This window comes from Notamacropus eugenii, chromosome 5, assembly GCF_028372415.1.
Source record: "Notamacropus eugenii isolate mMacEug1 chromosome 5, mMacEug1.pri_v2, whole genome shotgun sequence".
NCBI classification, from domain to species: Eukaryota; Metazoa; Chordata; class Mammalia; order Diprotodontia; family Macropodidae; genus Notamacropus; species Notamacropus eugenii.
In genome coordinates this window covers 14218489-14237320 of record NC_092876.1, presented here as the reverse complement: position 1 = coordinate 14237320, position 18832 = coordinate 14218489, and the positions used below count along the sequence as shown (strand labels likewise).

Here is an 18832-nt window from a genome sequence, read left to right as displayed (position 1 = left end):
GAATTGGGGATTTAAGGGTTCCCATCTGTAATCACCAAGCACAGTCAGTTCCAAGGTTTTGCTGGGAATTGACCCCCTGTGGGGGACTGTCTTTCTGTAGTAAATACAGCTGTAGCTCCCAGTGTCTTCAGCTTTCACAGACTTAAGGAAGAATGTCCCTGCAGAATTCTGTAGCTGCAAAGGCTCTGGGTTCTTTGCCTCCAGCAGGGCAAAAATGTAATCTTTAAGGGGTTCTTCTGATATTTCACATCTGATGGTCACTGTTCTCCCTGGGGATATTGGGGAGTCAGGTGAGGCTGAAATGGAGGGTGTCGCAAGGACTCCTATGAAAAAAGAAAGGAAAAATTTAGGGAATTGATCTCTCCCCAAATCACCTCAAATTGTTCCCTGAAACAGAGCTGAGAAAGGAAGGGTGCCCAAGAGAAGTATAAGGACCGTGATGGAAGGGCCAGGGGCCAGGACTTGGTCACTTGATGCAATCAGGGACAGCATCCTAGGGCAGGCAGAATCTGAACTGGGCTTTAAGAAAGTGTTGAAAATAATGGATGAAGGTGGAAATGGCATTTCAGGCAGGGGGAACTGTGTGAGCAAAGGCAGAAGAGGGTATATGAAGGGAAGTTTGCTGTCAGCTGTCTGGACTGATGGGAATGAAGTGAGGGCAGAACAGAACAAAGGGAAACATAGATGGACAGGCTGGATGTTGCCATCTTGGGCCTTAGAGGAGACAGAGGTTTATCTAGATCAAGTTTGCTCCAGTAAAGTTGTGTGCCCCTTCACCCAAGGGCTGTTGTCTATCCTCTGAGGGAGGAGCAGTCTATCTCTCATTGCTGGGTCATCAGTGGACACCAAGCAGATGGGAAAAGATTCTTGAGTTTGAGGGTGGAAGACATGGATTCAAATCCTAACCTGGAAAATAAAGATCCTGTTGTCCTGTCCAAGTCTCCTTACCTCATTTCCAGGCCTCAGGGAAATTGTAGTGCATGGGCTCTCCTCCTCACAGGGTTTTTGATGGAAAAGATTTTAGATCCTCATCTATGCCCCCAAAATGTGAGGAGTTAGGTATTCCCAGAGACTAGGGAAGTTGCGGTGGTAAGAGAAGGGTTTGTCCCATTTGTTCATGACTCTTCAGAGATGGGTTGGGGCTCATCTTTCAGGGCTAACCTCCTTTCCACAAGGGATGGTTGGAGATCATCAGTCCCTCACCTGTCACCACCAGAGCCAGGACTTCACTGAACTCTGACCACAAGGGCCCCTGCCCAGAGCGACAACTGTAGCTTCTCCCATCTCTCAAGTCATCCACATTCCTTAGCATGAACTTTGCCTGCTGCCAGGAGGCATTTCTCTCTTCTCTGAGCTCTCCATCCTTCCAGAGCTGGAATCGGTCACTCCCCAAGTGGCCCTGGCACCTGAGGGTCACATTTGCTCCCCGGCGCACCACAGGACTTGGGATGGCCCAGAGGGTGGGCTTGGGAAGGGCATCTGAGAAGGAAAGTGAGTACAGATTCCTATTGATTCCTCTAAACCCCGTGTTTCCACCACCAAATTCTGAAGTCCCTCCCTGAGAAACCCCATCCATTCATTTCAATGTCTTCTCTTTGCCTCTCTGCTTAACCTGGGAGTGGATTTCCTGGTTGATTCTGGGTGAAAAGAAAACAGTGGGATGTTGGGGGCAAGACTCACCCATCTGTGCCCTCACTGCCCAGTTCAGATACAACTCTGTAAGAGAAGCTCAGGTTAGAAGTGCCTCTGTTCCAGCCCAAATTGACACTTCCCTAGCTTTCACCCTCTAATTCCTTTGGTCAGGATTTTAAGGAAGAACCCTTTGAGCAGAATCTGGGCTCCTGCTCTTCCCCAAATGGTTCTGCCTCCTCTTTAGGCCCTTCCTTGTCCTTCAATGTGAGGAGCCAAGGACCTTGTGACAATGTCACTCCCTCCCTATGCCTGACCCTGGACACTCACCAATGGAGATCAGGAAAATGACTATCAGACCCATGCTGGATTTTCGTCTCTGTCCTTGGCTCCCCAACCTCAACTCTGCAGAAGGAAAAAGGTAGGTAAATGAAAGACTGGCCCAGGATGTGGTGGCCAGCCCTGTAATATTACACCCCCTAAACCTAAGCCCCACAATTTCCGCTCTTATATTTTTTTGTTTCTTCATCTTCATTTTTTTAATTTCCTTTATCTTCTGTTATTATTGTTTTATTTGTTTTCAGTTTTCTACAATCACTTCCATATATATTAGAATTTTTTTCTCTCTTCCCTCTTTCCAGCCTGCCTCCCCACTCCCTTCCTTAGATGGCATAGTTTTATACTGGTTCCACCTGTATAATCCTATTAAATACATTTTCACCTTACTCACGTTGCATAGAAAAATTAAAATGAATGGGAGAAACCATAAAACAAACCAAAAAAACCTAATAAAAAAGAAAATGATCTGCCTCATCCTGAGATCAAATTCCATAGTTCTTTCCCTAGATGTAGAAGCATTTTTGCCTTAAGAGAACATTTGAAATTATTTAAGTACTTACATTGGACTGCAGTACTATGTGTACCTGAAAAATTCCTTCCTTTCAGACTGTGGTTGTTGCTGTTTGAAAATTTCTGGTTATGATGCTTTCACTCAGCATCAGTTCATGTAGGTCTTTCCAGGCCTCACTGAAGTCTTCTTTCTCATCATTTTTATAGCAAAATAGTATTTCTTTATATTCACATGCCACAATTTATTAAGCCATTCCCCAATTGATGAGCATCACCGTGATTTCCAGATTTTGGCCACCACAAAGAGAGCTGCTGTACATATTTTTGTACAAGTGGGACTCTTTCCCATTTTTATGATCTCTTGTGTTCACAATAAAAGAAGAGGTATTTCTGGGTCAAAGGCTATGCATATTTTTGTAGCCCTTTGGGAATAGTTCCAAATTGCTCTCCAGGATGGTTGGATCAGCTCACAACTCCACCAACAATGAATTAGTGTTCCAACTCTCCCACATCTTCTCCAACATTTATTATCTTTCTGTTTTGTCATATTAACTAATCTAATAGGTGTGATGTGGTACCTCGGAGCTGCTTTGATGACATCTCTCCAATCAATAGTGACTTAGATCCTTTGTTCATATGAATATAGATAACTTTAATTTCTTCCTTTGAGAATTGCCTATTCGCATGCTTTGATCATTTATCAGTTGAGGAATGACTTGTATTCTTGTATATTTGACTCGGTTCTCTATATATTTTAGACATGAGGTCTTTATCACAGACACTATTTGTAAAAATTCTTTCCCACTCTTCTGCTTCCCTCGTAATCTTGGTTGGATTGGGTTGAGTTGTACAACAACTTTACAGTTTAAAGTAATCAAAATTATCCACTTTACACTTCATAATGCTTTATATCTCCTGTTTAGTCAAAACTTCTTTCCTTCTCTGTAAATCTGATAAATGCACTACTTCTTGCACCACTAATTTGTTCATAGTATTAATCTTTATACATAGATCATGCATCCATTTGGATTTTATTCTCACATACAGTGTCAGGCATTGATCTATGCCTAGTTTCCACTACACTGTTATCCAGTTTTCCCAGCAATTTTTCTCGAACACTAAGCTCTAATCCCAGAAGTTTGGCTTCTAGAGTTTATCAAACAGTAGATTACTATATTTATTGCCTACTGTGGCTTGAGTACCCAGCCTATTCCACTGGTCTACCCTTCTGTTTCTTTGCCAGTACGAAGTGCTTTTGATAATTGCTGCTTTATAATACACTATGGTATCTGGCAGAGCTAGGCCACCTTCCCTAGCATTTCTTTTCATTAGCTTTCTTGATATTCTGGACCTTTTGTTCTTCCACATGAATTTTGATACTATTTTTTTCTAACTCCAGAAAATAATTGTCTGATAGGTTTATTGGGGTGTCACTGAATAAGCTATTTTACTTAGGTAGAATTGTCATTTTTATTATATTAGCTCAGTCCACTCACGAGCAGCTGATCTTTTTCCACTTATTTAGATCTGACTTTATTTGTGTGAGAAGTGTTTTGTAATGGTGTTCATGCAGTCCTTGGATTTGGTTTGGCAGGTGAACTCCCAAATACTTTATAATGTCTAACCTAGCTCTAAATGGGATTTCTCTTTCTATCTCTTGCTGTTGGGCTTTGCTAGTAATTTTTAGAAATCCAGATGATTTGTGTGGGTTTATTTTGCAATCTGCAACTTTGCCAAAGTTGTTTATTATTTCAAGTAGCGTTTTACTTGAATCTCTGGTATTCTCTAGGTATAATATCAAATCATCTTCAAAGAGTGATAACATAGATTCTTCCTTGCCTATTTTAATTTCTTCATTTTCTTTTTCTTTTATTGGTACTGCTAACATTTGAAGTACCGTATTGAATAAGATTGGTGATATTGGACAACCTTGTTTCACCCCGAATTTTACTGGAAATGCATCTAGCTTATCCCCATTGCATATGACTCTTGCTAAAGGTTTTAGATAGATACTCCTCACTATTTTTTTTGGAAAGTTCCATCTATTCTTATGCTTCCCAATGTTTTTAATGGTAATGGGTTTTGTATTTTGTCAAAAGCCTTTTCGGCATCTATTGAGATAATCATGTAGTTTCTGTAAGTTTTAATGCTGACATGACAAATAATGCTAATACTTTTCCTAATATTGAACCAGCCCAGCCTTCCTGGAATAAATCCTACCTAATAATAATGTATCATTCTCGTGATAAGTTTCAGTATTCGTTTTGCTAAAATATAATTTAAAATATTTGCATCTATATTCATTAGAGAAACTGGTCTACAAATTTCTTTCTCTGTTTTGTCCCTTCCTGGTTTAGGTTTTAAAATCGTATTTGTTTCCTAAAAAGAATTTTGGGAAGGTTCCTTCTGTCTCTATTTTCCATAATAGTCGATATAGTGTTGGAATTTGCTGTTCTTTAAACATTTAGTAGAATTCACTTGTGAATCCACCCGGCTGTGAAGATTTGTTCCTAGGGAGTTTATTGATGTCTTGTTCAGTCTCTTCTTCTGAGATGTTCCTACTTACATATTCAACTTCCTCTTCAGTTAATATGGGTAATTTATATTTAATTATCCATCTCATTTATATTGTCAAATTTATGAGCATACAGTGGGGCAAAGTAATTTCTAATTATTTCTTTAATTTGCTCCTCACTGAAGATGAGTTCACCATTTTCATTTCTGATATTAGTAATTTGGTTTTCTTCTTCCATTTTCTTTAATCAAATTAATCAAAGGTTTATCAATTTTATTGATTTTTTTATGAAACCAACTCTTACTTTTATGTACTACTTCAATAGTTTTCTTAATTTCAGTTTTATTAATTTCTTCTTTGATTTTTCGTATTTCTAAGCTGATATTTACTTGGGGATTTTCAATTTGTTCTTTTTCTAGTTTTTGCAGCTGCATGCCCAATTCATTGTTCTCTTCTTTCTCTGTTTTATTTATGTAGACATTTCAAAGATATAAAGCTTCCCCTAAGAAATACTTTTTCAGATTCCCAGAAGATCTGGTACTTGTTTCATTATTGTAATTCTTTTGAATGAAGTTGTTGATTGTTTCTATGATTTCTTGTTTAACCCAATCCTTCCTTAGGATTAGATTATTTAATTCCAAATTAGATTTTGATCTCTCTTCCCCCGGTCTTTTTTGACATAATTTTTATTGTATCATGACCTAAGACGGATGCATTGACTATCTCTGCCTTTCTGCACTGGATTGTGAGATTTTTATATCCTAGTACCCAGTCAGTTTTTGTATATGTGTTATGCACTGCTGAGAAAAAGGTATATTCCTTTCTTTCCCCATTGAACTCTCTCCAGAGATCTATCATATCTACCTTATCCGGAGCTGATTTCACCTCCTTAACTTCTTTCTTGTTTATATTGACGTTGGATATATCAAGTTCAGAGAAGGAGAAGTTGAGGTCCCCCACTATTATAGTTTTGCTGTCTATTTCTTCCTGTAACTCCCTTATCTTATCCTCTAAGAATATGGATCTTATACCACTTGGAGGATACATAGTTAGTAATGAAATTTCTTCGTTGTCTGTGTTACGTTTTACAAGGATATGGTTTCAGTCCTGATCTCTTTTGATTAGATCTATTTCTGCTTTTGCTTTTTCTGAGATTAGGATTGCTACCACTGCATTTTTTTGCATCAACTGTAGCGGAAAATATTCTGCTCCAACCTATTACCTTTGCACGGTGTGTATGTCCCATTTTAAATGTGCTTCTTGTAAACAACATATTGGTGGATCATGGTTTTTAATCCTTTCTGCTATCCATCTCTGTTTTATGGGAGAACTCATTGCATTCACATTCAGAGTTCTGATTACTATGTGTCTTTTCCTCCATCCCCTTTCCCCTTGTTTATGCTTTTAGTTCTTCCTTCTCCCTTCCCCTCCACAAAAGTGTTTTGATTTTTGACCACAGCGTCCTTCAATATTTCCTCCCTTCTTTCAGCTCCCCTCCCTGTTAATCTCCTTTTCCCTTACTGCTTCTTCTCTCCGTTTTAGTATCCCCTTCCTTTCCTTTACCTCTTTCCCTCCTATTTCCTATAAAGCCTAATTGTGTTTCTATACCTAACTGGCTTTACTGTCCCCTCCTTGAATCCAATCGGATGAGAGTACCCCTCAAACAGTACTGATCTCTCTCTCCTCTTTCCCTCTACTGCAATATATCTTTGAGAGTCTTCCTGTGATGGAATTAATTTTTTTCTGCCTCCTCCTTTTCACACCTCCCATTACAATCCCTTCGCACCCTTCTTTCACATTTGCTATCATCTTGTCATTTAAATTATACTCACTCCCTCTATCTATGTATATCCCTTTTACATTTTCTAATCAATACACAGTTCTCAAGATTAACAATTATCATCTTTCATGATAGGGACATAAACAGTTTGCCTATATAGTGTAACAATTTTTTTCCCCTGTTTACCTTTTTATGCCTCTCTTGAGAGCTGTGTGTGAAGATCAAATTTCTTTTGAGTTCTGGCCTTTTCATCAGGAAGATCTGGAAACGCCATATTTCATTGAATGTTCACCTCCTTGGGTGAAATATTACGCTCAACTTTGCTGGGTAATTAATCCTTGGTTGTAGTCCCAGCTCCTTGCCTTAAGAAATATCGTATTCTATTTTATTGATCTTTTGATGTAGAAGCTGCAACGTCCTGTGGGATCCTGACTGCAGCTCCTTGTTATTTGAATTGTTTCTTTTTGACTGCCTGCCAAGTTTGTGAAAGAGAGTGCAAGGCAGAGTAAGGGAAAATTAAGGAATTAAGATGAAATATATAAGCCTGATAAAAGAGAGTCTGGTGGTCAGAGAGATTGCTTTGGCCTGGGCAGCTGGTGGATCAGAATCCAAAGTGGCATCACTGGGGTGTCAGCAGCCAGCCCTTCCCTTCAGGAAAAAGTCAGATTGACTTAATTTTCATTCTCTGTGAATGGAAAAAGTGGATAGGTATACATGTGTGATGCCAGATCAGATGGTCAATGGTCTTTTCTGAATGAAAACCTGGATCAATTATGGAGAAACCAATATTGGCTAAAATCTGAGCCCATTGTGGGGGATACAAGATAGAAATGCTGTTAAAGAGCTTCCATTCTGTCAGGTGGTGTATCTTTCTGTCTATCTATCTATCTATCTATCTATCTATCTATCTATCTATCTATCTATCTATCTATCTGTCTGTCTGTCTGTCTGTCTGTCTGTCTGTCTGTCTGTCTGTCTGTCTATCTATCTATTCTAGCTATCTAGCTATCTATCTTTCGATAGATAGATGGTCAATACAAGAAAAATTCATTCATGCGAGTACAAAAAAATTGTGTGAGGGGGTGCTGTATCAAGGGTATCGTAAGCGAGTTTAGGGCCAATGTGAGGCAGTGGTCGAGAGGTAGTTCATTATTGACATGGTTGGTTGTTTTCCTTCACCTTCAAAGAGAACCAAAATGACATCACCGTGATAAAGTGAAATTTCAGTGTGTCTGACTGTGGCTGATCAGACCAATGTGACCTCGGAATGCTCTACCAGAGGTTGGGCACAGATAGTCCATGTGAATATTTGGGGAGGATTTCCCAAATTTGAGCATCCTGTGTTTACTTTGTGCGTCTCAATTTTGCTTTAGTGAAAGAGCACAACACTCTTTCTGATGTGGGCAATCTATGTGGAGTGGTCCTGTGCCAGTGTCTCACATGTTGCATAGTCAAATCTAAAGTTCTTGAGAGAGACCTTGAGGGTGTCCTTGTATGGTTTCTTCTGGTCACCATGTGATTGCCTGCCCCATGCGAGTTCTCCATAAAAGTCTTTTTGGCAAGTGTAAATTTTGCATTTGAACAACATGACCAGTCCATCTGAGGTGCGTTCTCTGAAGCATAGTTTGAATACTTGGCAGTTCAGCTTGAGCAAGGACTTCAGTGCCTGGTGCCTTATCCTGCCAGGTGATCCTCAGAATCTTCCTAAGAGAGGTCAAACGAAACTGATTCAATTTCTTGGGATGGCGTTGTTATGCTGTCCATATTTCACAAGCGTATAACAACGGTTCTGTAGACTTTCAGTTTGGTAGTCAGTCTGATATCTCTCTTCTCCCAACATTTTCTTCAGAGCCTCTGAAGCACTGAGCTAGCTCTGGCAATTCCTGAACCAATCTTATTTTCAATGTGTCCATCCCTGGAAGTGCACTGCCAAGGTAAGTGAACTTATCCACAGCATTCAAAACTTCTCCATTTGCCGTAATTGATGGTTTCACATATGGATGGTGTGGTGGTGACTGATGTAGCAGCTGTGTTTTCTTAGTGTTAATTATTAAGCCAAAATGAGCACAGGCAGCAGAGGCTTGATCCATACTTTGTTATATTTCAGCCTCAGAGGCTACATTGAGTGCCCAATCACCTGCAAACAGAAAATCATGCACCAACACCCCCTCCACTTTCGTCTTGGCTTGTATCCTTTTCAAATTGAAGAACTTGCCATCAGTAGCGTAGTTGACTTGGCGGAAAACATCATGATAAAAAAACATGGGAGCAAGCCCACAGCCCTGTTTCACTCCGTTGGTGACTGGGAAGGCAGGAGGTGATTGTCTGTTATTCAGAAACCAGGAGAACAAGTCATCATGAAATTGATGTAAAATATTGATGAAGTTCTCTGGGCAACCAAATTTTGACATCATTTTCCATAAGCCCTCAAGACTAATAGTGTCAAAGGTCTTGGTCACACCTGTAAACGTTGTGTAGAGACCTCTCTCCTGCTGCTGGTATTTCTCCTGGAGTTGTCGGGCAGTAAACACCATATTGACTGCTCCTCAGTTCTTTCTTAAGCCATGCTGGCTCTCAGGTATATGCCCATCTTCCAGATGAAGGATCAGCCTATTGAGGAGGACACTAACAAAAACTGTACCAGCAATGACAAAGATAGAGATTCCCCAGTGTTTGTCACAGGACAATCTATTCCCTTTACCCTTATAGAAGTGGATAGAAGAGACATCCTGGAACTCCTGGAACATCACCTCCTCTTGATATATGACTTAGAAAGTTTTAGTCAGCTTTTGCATAAGCAGTGGTCCCCTGATCTTGTAAATCTCATCTGGAATAGAATCAGCATCAGGTGCTTTGCCACATGAAAGGAGTCTAATGGCCCTCCAAACCTCTTCTTCAGTTAGAAATTCAGCCAAGGAGGAATTGACTTCAACCTGAAGTAAACAGTCAATTGTCTCAGCATTGATTGATTATGGTCTGTTGAGAACTTTATGGAAGTGTTCATCCATCTCTCTAGGATGATATCCTTATCACTAATCAATGTGGCTCCATCAGCACTGAGTAGTTGTGATGCAGCAGAAGTTTTTGGTTCATAAATAGCTTTCAGGGAATCATACAAGCACTTTGGATTGTGACTCTCAGCATAAAACTGAATTTCATCTGCCTCTTACTGAACCAGTAATCCTGTATCTCTCGAAGCTTTGCTTACACTTTACTTTTGATGGAATTAAATGCTGCCTCCTTAGAGGTGGATAAACTGTCCTGTTGGTAAATGCTGTGGAGTTATCGTTTTTAATTTAGCAGCTTCTGAATTTCCCCAACATTTTCATCAAACCAGTCTTCATGTTTTCAAGTGTTCTAACCCAAAGGAGCAAATGCAGTTCTCTGCATGAAATTTCTAAAAACTGCCCACTCTTTTTCTGCTCCACTGTTGCCAACTCTGTGTCAGCTCAATTTTTCCCTCCAAGTAAGCACCAAACTGCTCACACTCAGAGGGGTGTACTAATTTGTTGACATTAATTTTTCTGGTAGTCATTTTTTCTTGAGGGCTGCACTTTTGGTGAATACGAATGTTTAGCTTGGAAAGCATAAGTCTATGATCAGTCCAATACTCTGCATCACACATGTCCTTTGTCACTCACATCCTGTCTGTCTCTTCTCCTTACACTCGCATAGTCTATTGAATGCCAATGTTTGCAGCAAGCGTGGAACCATGAAGTTTTATTGTGTTTAGGTAAACGGAAGATGGTTTCAATGAAGAGGGCATGTGATACACAAGTCTTCAGCAGTAAATAACCACTGCTTTTATTGTTTCCCTAGGACTCCCGACGAAGTCTGGTACTTTGAGCTTACTCTTTCATTAGTCACCCAGAATTATAAGCTTGTACTCTTTTGGTACATTGACTATAAGGGTCTCTAGGCCTTCACAATATTTTTCTTTGACTTCATCAGGGTTTGTCATGGTAGGAGCATAGGCACTGATGATGGTGGCATGGCATTTTCCTGCGAATGGCAATCTCATTGTCATGAGACTGTCATTTACTCCTTTGGACAGGCATACCAGCTTCCTGATTAGAATACTTTTGATTGCTAAACCCATGTTAGGTTCACGGCGCTCCCCTTCATGCACCCCCTCCAGAAAAAGCTGTTTCCAGCTCCAACTTCAGTAAGCTGGTCTTCATTTGACAATCTTGTTTCACTCAGGTCTGCTATTTGGATACCATACCTGTTGAGGTCTCTTGCAACAAGAGCAGTTCTTATTTCAGGTCTGCTGGATTTTGTGTTGTCTATTAGTGTGCGTGTGTTCCATATGCCGATGGTGTGTGGAATCATCTTTGCAAATGTTTTCTTACATTTTGTACATTTTTTGTGTTTTGATCACATAGTGTTATTCCCCACTTGCCTCGGTACTCAGATCAGGGTTGGGGAAGCAGACAATGTTACAGCACTTTTTCTAGCCCTCTTCCTCACACCAGGAATTAAACAGTGTGATCCTTAAAAGGCTTCTCACAAACCCCAGGCTGCCGAGTCCCACTGCTGCTTTCAGTGAAAAACTACCCTTTGGCCTGGATTGCCTGTGTGCAGGGCTGTGACTGCAGATTCCAGTGTATCAGCACTTGCTGCTTCATCACTTCCCTGTCGCCCCAGAACTTTGAGGCATAATAGTAAAATGCTATGAGTGATGTGTTTTGCTTTGTGGGTAAATTGGATTTAAGTGAGGCAGAGTTGCACGAAGTTGTCAGTCTCACTCTCTCGTCCATCGTCATCATAGTATAGTGCCAGGACAGAGTCAAGATGACTGTTGATGGCTCAGGATGCTGTGGATGACCTTGGCGTCTTCAGTGTCTAAGCAAGCTTTAAGTGCTCCACATCGCCTCCTTCAGCTGCCATCATGGCCACTGGAACAAATTGTTCTCATTTGCCAGTTCCGCCAGAGGTAGTCTTCACATGCTTGGCATAGACACCCCCTAATTCACCAATCGGTTTGAGAACCCTTGGTTACCCTCAACCTTATTTAGCTCGTTTGAGGAATGGTTTACGGTGATGTGGCCACTGCACATGCTGCAGCTTCCTTGGGCCACAGGTAAGACTTGGGTGGAACAGGTGGACACTAAAATGGAAAGACTCAGCAGCAATCAGACCATAGATATTGGTCCTCGATGAACACACTCTACAACACCGTCATCAACCAGATACCCCTAGAGAACAGACACTGTATAAGATATCTGGGGAGGAAGACATTATGATATTGAGTTAAAAGGATGGGATTGTGGAAAGGAATTCTGTTTCTGAGATTTATGGGAATTTTGGAAACTTCTCTCTTTCTTAGATAAAAGAGTGCCCAAGGAGAGATCACGGGAACCATTGGTGAGTTAGTCCAAACTGTCCTCTACCTAAAGGAGCCTGTTTCATCCTTGACACTACCTTTTCCTGAGAGCCTCTTGTCCCAGAGTTGGACCACTTCTTAATCACTTACTTATTCTTTTCCTTCTAGTCACTCATTGTGAATCCTCTAGACTGTGGATTCTTTAGCTTATTGTAGTAATTGGTCAAATATATCAATCACTGTACTTCCGTACCATTTATTTTCTTGAAAATTTTAAGGCTTCCATTTTCATGTAATGAAAGGAATGAGACAGAGAATGCATGCATAGCTTTGACCAGATAGACTGTCTAAGCATCAGGACACAATAATGATTACAAACTCCTGCTCCAAAGTTACTTAGTGTTCCCTTAACCTTGCATTCCTCTTTCGGATCTCCATGGCTGAAGACCTCCAGGAAATAACCTATGGTCAACTGAACATTAGAACGTTGAATGAGAGGAAATCCAATCTCATGAAGAAATCCACAGAGCCCACCATCTATTTCACTGTGCCCAGGGATTGAGGGTTTGGGCACTTCTTTCACAGAAGAATTTCTTTTAATAAATATATGATTGACAGTTTGTGTGACTGGTCATTTTGCTTTTGAGAGGTTCATGACATACTTAGTTTGAGATGTCCAAAAGTCTTACTACTCAGTGGCTACCTCAGGGATGGACATCACCTGCCTACATCCCAGACACCTCCCAAATGGAAAAAAAAAAAGAAACTTGTATGCAATAAACAGAGTTATGGAAAATAATCCGTATGGTTGTGGTGTTCATCCTTCATTGCTGAAGAATACCATGCCATCAGAGCAATCATGACATGACTTGCACTTGACTTGGTTTTGAGTGAAAGAGGCCTGTGCAAGGTCATCAGACTCACTTATTCTCAGGAGCCATATTAATCCAGTAACCAGATATTCATTGGAATGCCTGGAGATGGGCCAGGATGTATTGGGAGCCTTGACCACTGTAGGCTAAGGCCATTTCAGCACTCATTAAGGGTGAGCTAATGCCCATTCAATGAATAGAACTATTTTAAGAAGTAGTCAGCTGATGGCCCCTTTAATGAGGCAAAGAAAAATGACTAAATCAAAGTGGGAGGGAAATAGCAACAGTTACTATTGATAATCACTCTTAAACCAGGAGGATACAGAAAGTGAAGCTTGGGCAGGCTTGTAGTGTGGTACAATCTATGAGCTTCAGAGTGCAGTAGGTTTAATGTTTGGGAAAATGGATAGAGAAAGGGAAAGGAAAGGAGAGGAAAGAAAAGGAGAGGAGAGCTGTGTAGAGGATAGGAGTGTAAAGGAGAGGAGAGGAGACAGACGGGAAGGGAAGGGAAGGGAAGGGAAGGGAAGGAAAGGAAAGGAAAGGAAAGGAAAGGAAAGGAAAGGAAAGGAAAGGAAAGGAAAGGAAAGGAAAGGAAAGGAAAGGAAAGGAAAGGAAAGGAAGGAAAGGAAAGGAAGGAAAGAAAGGAAAGGAAGGAAAGGAAAGGAGAGGAGAGGAGAGGAGAGGAGAGGAGAGGAGAGGAGAGGAAAGGAGAGGAAAGGAAAGGAAAGGAAAGGAAAGGAAAGGAAAGGAGAGGAGAGGAGAGGAGAGGAGAGGAGAGGAGAGGAGAGGAGAGGAGAGGAGAGGAGAGGAGAGGAGAGGAGAGGAGAGGAGAGGAAAGGAGAGGAAAGGAAAGGAGAGGAGAGGAGAGGAGAGGAGAGGAGAGGAAAGGAAAGAAAGGATCTAGCTAGTAAGCCCCAATTTAATGGGGCATCCTCTGACTACCCAAATTTACCTTACTTTGAATAGGAGAACAAGGGGAGGGGGAGACAGACAGGAGAGAAGGAGATGAGTTACCTAACTAGCTGGGTCCCCATTAGGGCAACTAAGTCTACTCACAGGTTGTTGTGTCCGTCCTTCTTTGCAGAAGAAGACCATGCCATCACAGAAATGATGACAGGACTTGCATTTGATTTTGTTTTGAATAAAGGAGGGATGTGCAAGGTAACCAGCCTCACTTCTGCTCAGCAACCATCTGAATCTAGTGACTAGATATACGTATATATTTGTAATATTGCATGTTTATGTATATATGTGTACATATATACATGTACATGTTTATCTAATTACAGGGGGCAACTAGGTGTTGCAATGAATAGAGCAACAGAGCAGAAGTCAGGATACCTGAGTTCAAATCTCACCTCAGACACTTGACACTCACTAGTTGTGTGACCTTGGGCAAATCATTTAGCCCCGATTGCCTCATCCTGGGTCATCCCCAATAATTCTGATGAACATCTGGTCACTGAATTCAGATGACTCTGGAGGAGAAGTGAGGCTGGTGAACTGCATAGCCTTCGCTCACTTAAAACAAAGTCAAGTGCAAGTCATGTCATTATTTCTCTGATGGCATGGTCTTCTTCATCAGCAAAGCACAAACACACTATATGTACATTTGTGCATAGATATCTAGATGTGTATGTTTATCCATGTGCACATATGAATATATGTGAAGATTGTACATGTTTATCTATGTGCATACACGTATATAGGCACTTTGTATATAAATATGCTATATACATAAGTTCTTTATACCTTTTTATATATATATATATATATATATATATATATATATATATATATATACGCAGACTGTGTGTATGTATATATATATATGTGTGTGTGCATGCGTGTACTTTGTGTTCATTATTTTCAGTCAAAAATTGGATTTTCTTCATCGTCAGATGTCCTCTAAAGCCATGGTTAATCATGACATTGTTCAAAGTTCTTGGTATTTTCAAAGTATTTTTCAAAATATTGTTTTCCTCACCGAAGTTATTCTCCTGCTTCTGCTTCCTTCTCTCTATATTAGTTAATATTTCCCAGGATTCTCTGTGGCAATCTATTGGTATGTTCATATGGTGAAGTATCATTGCATTATTTTTCATTTATCATATTTGGTGCAGCATCTCTCCAACTGACTAAAGACAATATTGGACACCTCCCTAGATTCGTATTACTTTCTTTCTTCCCATTTTTGATCCCTCTCTTTAAGATTTGAAATTGGACTTACTATTCAATATTTCCACCCTTGCTCTTATCCTCTCTCTTAAACAACCCCATTCTAATCCTTAGTTATTTCCCAATTAAGTTACTTGTATAAAAATGATAATTAAAGGCAACGGAGCTGATATGGACCTTGAAAAGGAGGGGCCATACAGGTAAAAAAGTAAAGGGCCAAAATTAGGGCACAGGGAAGATGAAAGGATGAGCTGGCACAGTACCCCACCTAGAATGGTAGATAACCATGAGTTTCAACTGAGCCAGACACTGGAGGCAGCAGAGTGTAAAACTGAGTACTGTCTAATAAAACTGAGCTTGGAACAGTCAATGTAGGCGCAGAAGAGTTTGTCATAGACTATGAAACCATGGGGCACAAGTATATCCAAGCAGATGCTCTGAGATCACTGGCCACAGGGGGAGCAGCAAAAAGTAAGAAAACCACAACAGAAACAACAGGAAAAAATACATGATCAGACTATCGGTTTCAAATATTATAGGAATATCCTCATGCTCCTGCTCATGAGGATTCCGAAATTCAGGTCATGCCACGCACATAGACTTATTTCAGTTCCCATCACAGTGCAATAGCATATGTAAATGTAAACCACACTTTCGGGCACTACTTCTAGGTGACAGGCTTACTTCATGGGTCTATACTCCCTCCTGTTACAGCTGATGAGCTCCTATCAGTGTGCTTCTCCTCTAACAGCAAACTAGCAGAAAAAAAAAGGAAGCTCAAAGAAAAGAGATTTTCTCAGATAAAAGAGGAGCAACAGAAATTTTGTAGCATTACCCTCATGGTCCTAGGAAACACTTTTCCACAAACCATGTGCTCTGTCCATGGGAAGGAGAGAAAAATGAGCAGAATGAAGAGAATATTGTATACTGTAAAACCAATATTGATGTAAAAACATCCTTGAACAAATAAGTGATTTTGTTTATTGTAAATACCCAAAGTAATCATAAATGACGTGCAGAAAAATGTTATGTACATCCAGAGAAAGAACTGCTAAATAGAAGTATGCGTAGAAAATTTTTTCAGTGTAGAGGCTACTTCTGTCTAATGGTAGCTGTCTCTAGGGTGTGACTATGGGGAAAAAGAATAAGAAAAAGAAATTCATGAGATAATTTAGTTGTATATTTGAAAGGAATAGAAAGTTGTGCACAGTAGATTTGCAGTTTCATATGCAATCATATTTTTATTGTCCTGTGTTATGGAAAGGCTTGTTTAATCCCATAAATTAAAAATAATAAAAAATAGAGTTGAATGATATTGATGCACCCACTTGGATAGTATATGTGGCCAAGGTTATTCCGTCTTCTGATGCAAGCAGGGCTCCAGGCTCATCGAAAGATCCATTTATTAGGTACTCCTACCACTCACTGAATCAACGACACAGAGATACTTTTCTGCAGACTTTATTAATGATCAGAATGCAGATTCATCTGTGGGAATGTCGGAGAGGTTAGAGCATCATCACCTTCAGGAATATTATACAGCAGGTGAAAATATGAGCAAAATAAAGAAGCAAATTTGTACTGAAATCAGGACAGAGAAATGATTACACTTCAGAGGGGAGAACCTCAAGCCTCTGTGAATGGGAGCTATGTTTTGGTTGTAAACCTTGGTTACACTAGAGATAAGATGGACAAGCATTCTCTTTTAGTCATACTGATGGCGAAAACTTTTAGCCAGAGCTTCTAACCCATCATGCTCTTCCTCATATCATAGTCCCTCTGTTTAGTGTTAGAATTTGCCTGTAGTGAAAGTTGGGCCATAATCTTATACATTTCATCAAATGCTTCTCAGAATAACATCTCACAAGTTTGTTGGCAGGAACTTCCAGGGGAATATCACTGCAATTACTAAGTATAAGAATAGAAACAATAATTTTTTGATTGATCATCTTCACTCTGTAACATTGCTTTTGTAATGAAGTATAAAAATTAAGTAAAATTAATAATATAGTGACTTCAGCTGAAAGTGCACATAACATCACACAATCTATAGCACCTTTCTCTGTATTAAAAACAATAGCAGAAATCTATTCTTATACCCAAGCTATTTTTAAAAGCAAAAAAGGAAAACAAAAACAAATTACTCATTACAAATCTGATAGTTACAAAAAAATTAGTCTCTGACTGCATATATCTATATCTACCTATCTATATACACATATATGCATGTGTGCATGGACATATATATATACATATGCATATATGAATGTACACATATGTGTATATACATATTGACCTCTATACATATACATACATATACATATGTGTACATTGTGTGTGCATGTGTAATACATATAATTCTGCCTGTAAATCCATTTCCTCTCTGTCAGGAGGGGGATAGTAGGTTTCACCACCAATCTTTATGGCATGTGAATGGTCACTGTGTTAATCAGAATTCTGAAAGCTTCCAAAGTTGTTTGTTTTTACTTTATTCTTCACCAGGTTCAAAACCATTCAGTTTTGTACTGATAGTGCTAGAGCTTGAATTGCACTGATTCCACCGTCTCCACACTGCACACATTCAGACAAGTTTTTCCATGTCTTTTTGAAAGCTTCTATTTGCTTTTCTTTACAGCACAATAGAGCCCATCACATTCACGTATCACAACTCATTCAACCTTTTCCACAATTCACCTTCTTCCTTTGAGGTCAACCATTTTCCAAAGTGAAAGAAAATAGCTTCCCAACTTACAGGGAGTAACCTCAGTTCAATAGCAAGAGACAGGAAATGCAGTTTCTTCAAGTCATTCTGAAGGTTCACCAATGTATGCTTATTAATTTTTAAGTTAGCAAACTGCCTTTGGTTCCTGAGTTATGGCAATACCCACAGTTTGTGCCTTGGGGGCTCAGAATGAGGGGGAAAAGAGCTAATACTTGGAGGTCAGGGATCGCTCCTGCTGTCTTCACAGGGTGAGCAAGAGGGAAATGGCTGTTTGAACTTCCTGACTGAAGACCTCCAGAAAGCACAATCTCAGGAAGCCAAGGTAAAATCCACCATTACTTGATCACATCTGAGGCAGCATTTATGTGAGAGACTCATCTCTATACAAATACAAGTGCTACATGTCTTCTCAAAGGTTTTTCTTCTACATGGTAAACATTTCAAGGTTCGTCTATTGATCTACAACACAGGATGGCATGGATCCCACCCTCCAAAGTGTAACCTTGAAGTGTTGTACCCTATACATCAATGCTCCCTAGTCTTCTCTAAGTTTTCTCTACACTGTGTGTACTCCTCTCCTCTCCTGTCCTCTCTTCCTCCTTCTTCTTGTCCTTACACTATCAATACGCAGAGTAAATGTCTGTAAGTCACCTACTTGAGCTTCCAGGAGTCAAAATAGCGTAGTGATTGGTAAATGGTCTCTCCACTTTCACTTGTTGACCTTGAAAGAACCATAAAGTATTTCCCCAGAAAAATCCTGGAACAGTGAGATCAGTAGAAGGGGCAAATGATCTCATAGCACGTGAGGCTAGGAAAATTGCTAAGGAGGATTTCTCTGACTGTGGCAGAGGACTGGAGCTGTCCCAGACAGGTCCACCTCAGTAAATCAGGAGGAAATCCGAAGCTGAAGGAGAGTGGAACCTCACAACCACCAACACCAGGAGCTGAGGTGTGCCTCAGC

At 40.1% G+C, this 18832-nt stretch overlaps 1 protein-coding gene across 1 annotated transcript in view; it reads right to left on the bottom strand.

The window, feature by feature from the left end:
* The window catches only part of LOC140507341 (immunoglobulin superfamily member 1-like), a 65630-nt gene extending 63044 nt beyond the window's left edge, over positions 1 to 2586 (bottom strand). Inside the window, exons 1-4 of the mRNA XM_072615454.1 lie at positions 1960 to 2586; positions 1681 to 1716; positions 1204 to 1479; positions 36 to 323 (exon numbers count right to left, since the gene is read on the bottom strand). Coding sequence (XP_072471555.1) covers positions 36 to 323; positions 1204 to 1479; positions 1681 to 1716; positions 1960 to 2164 — 805 coding nt within the window. The 5' untranslated portion in view covers positions 2165 to 2586. The remainder of the gene's footprint in view (positions 1 to 35; positions 324 to 1203; positions 1480 to 1680; positions 1717 to 1959) is intronic.
* Between the last annotated feature and the right edge of the window lie 16246 nt (positions 2587 to 18832).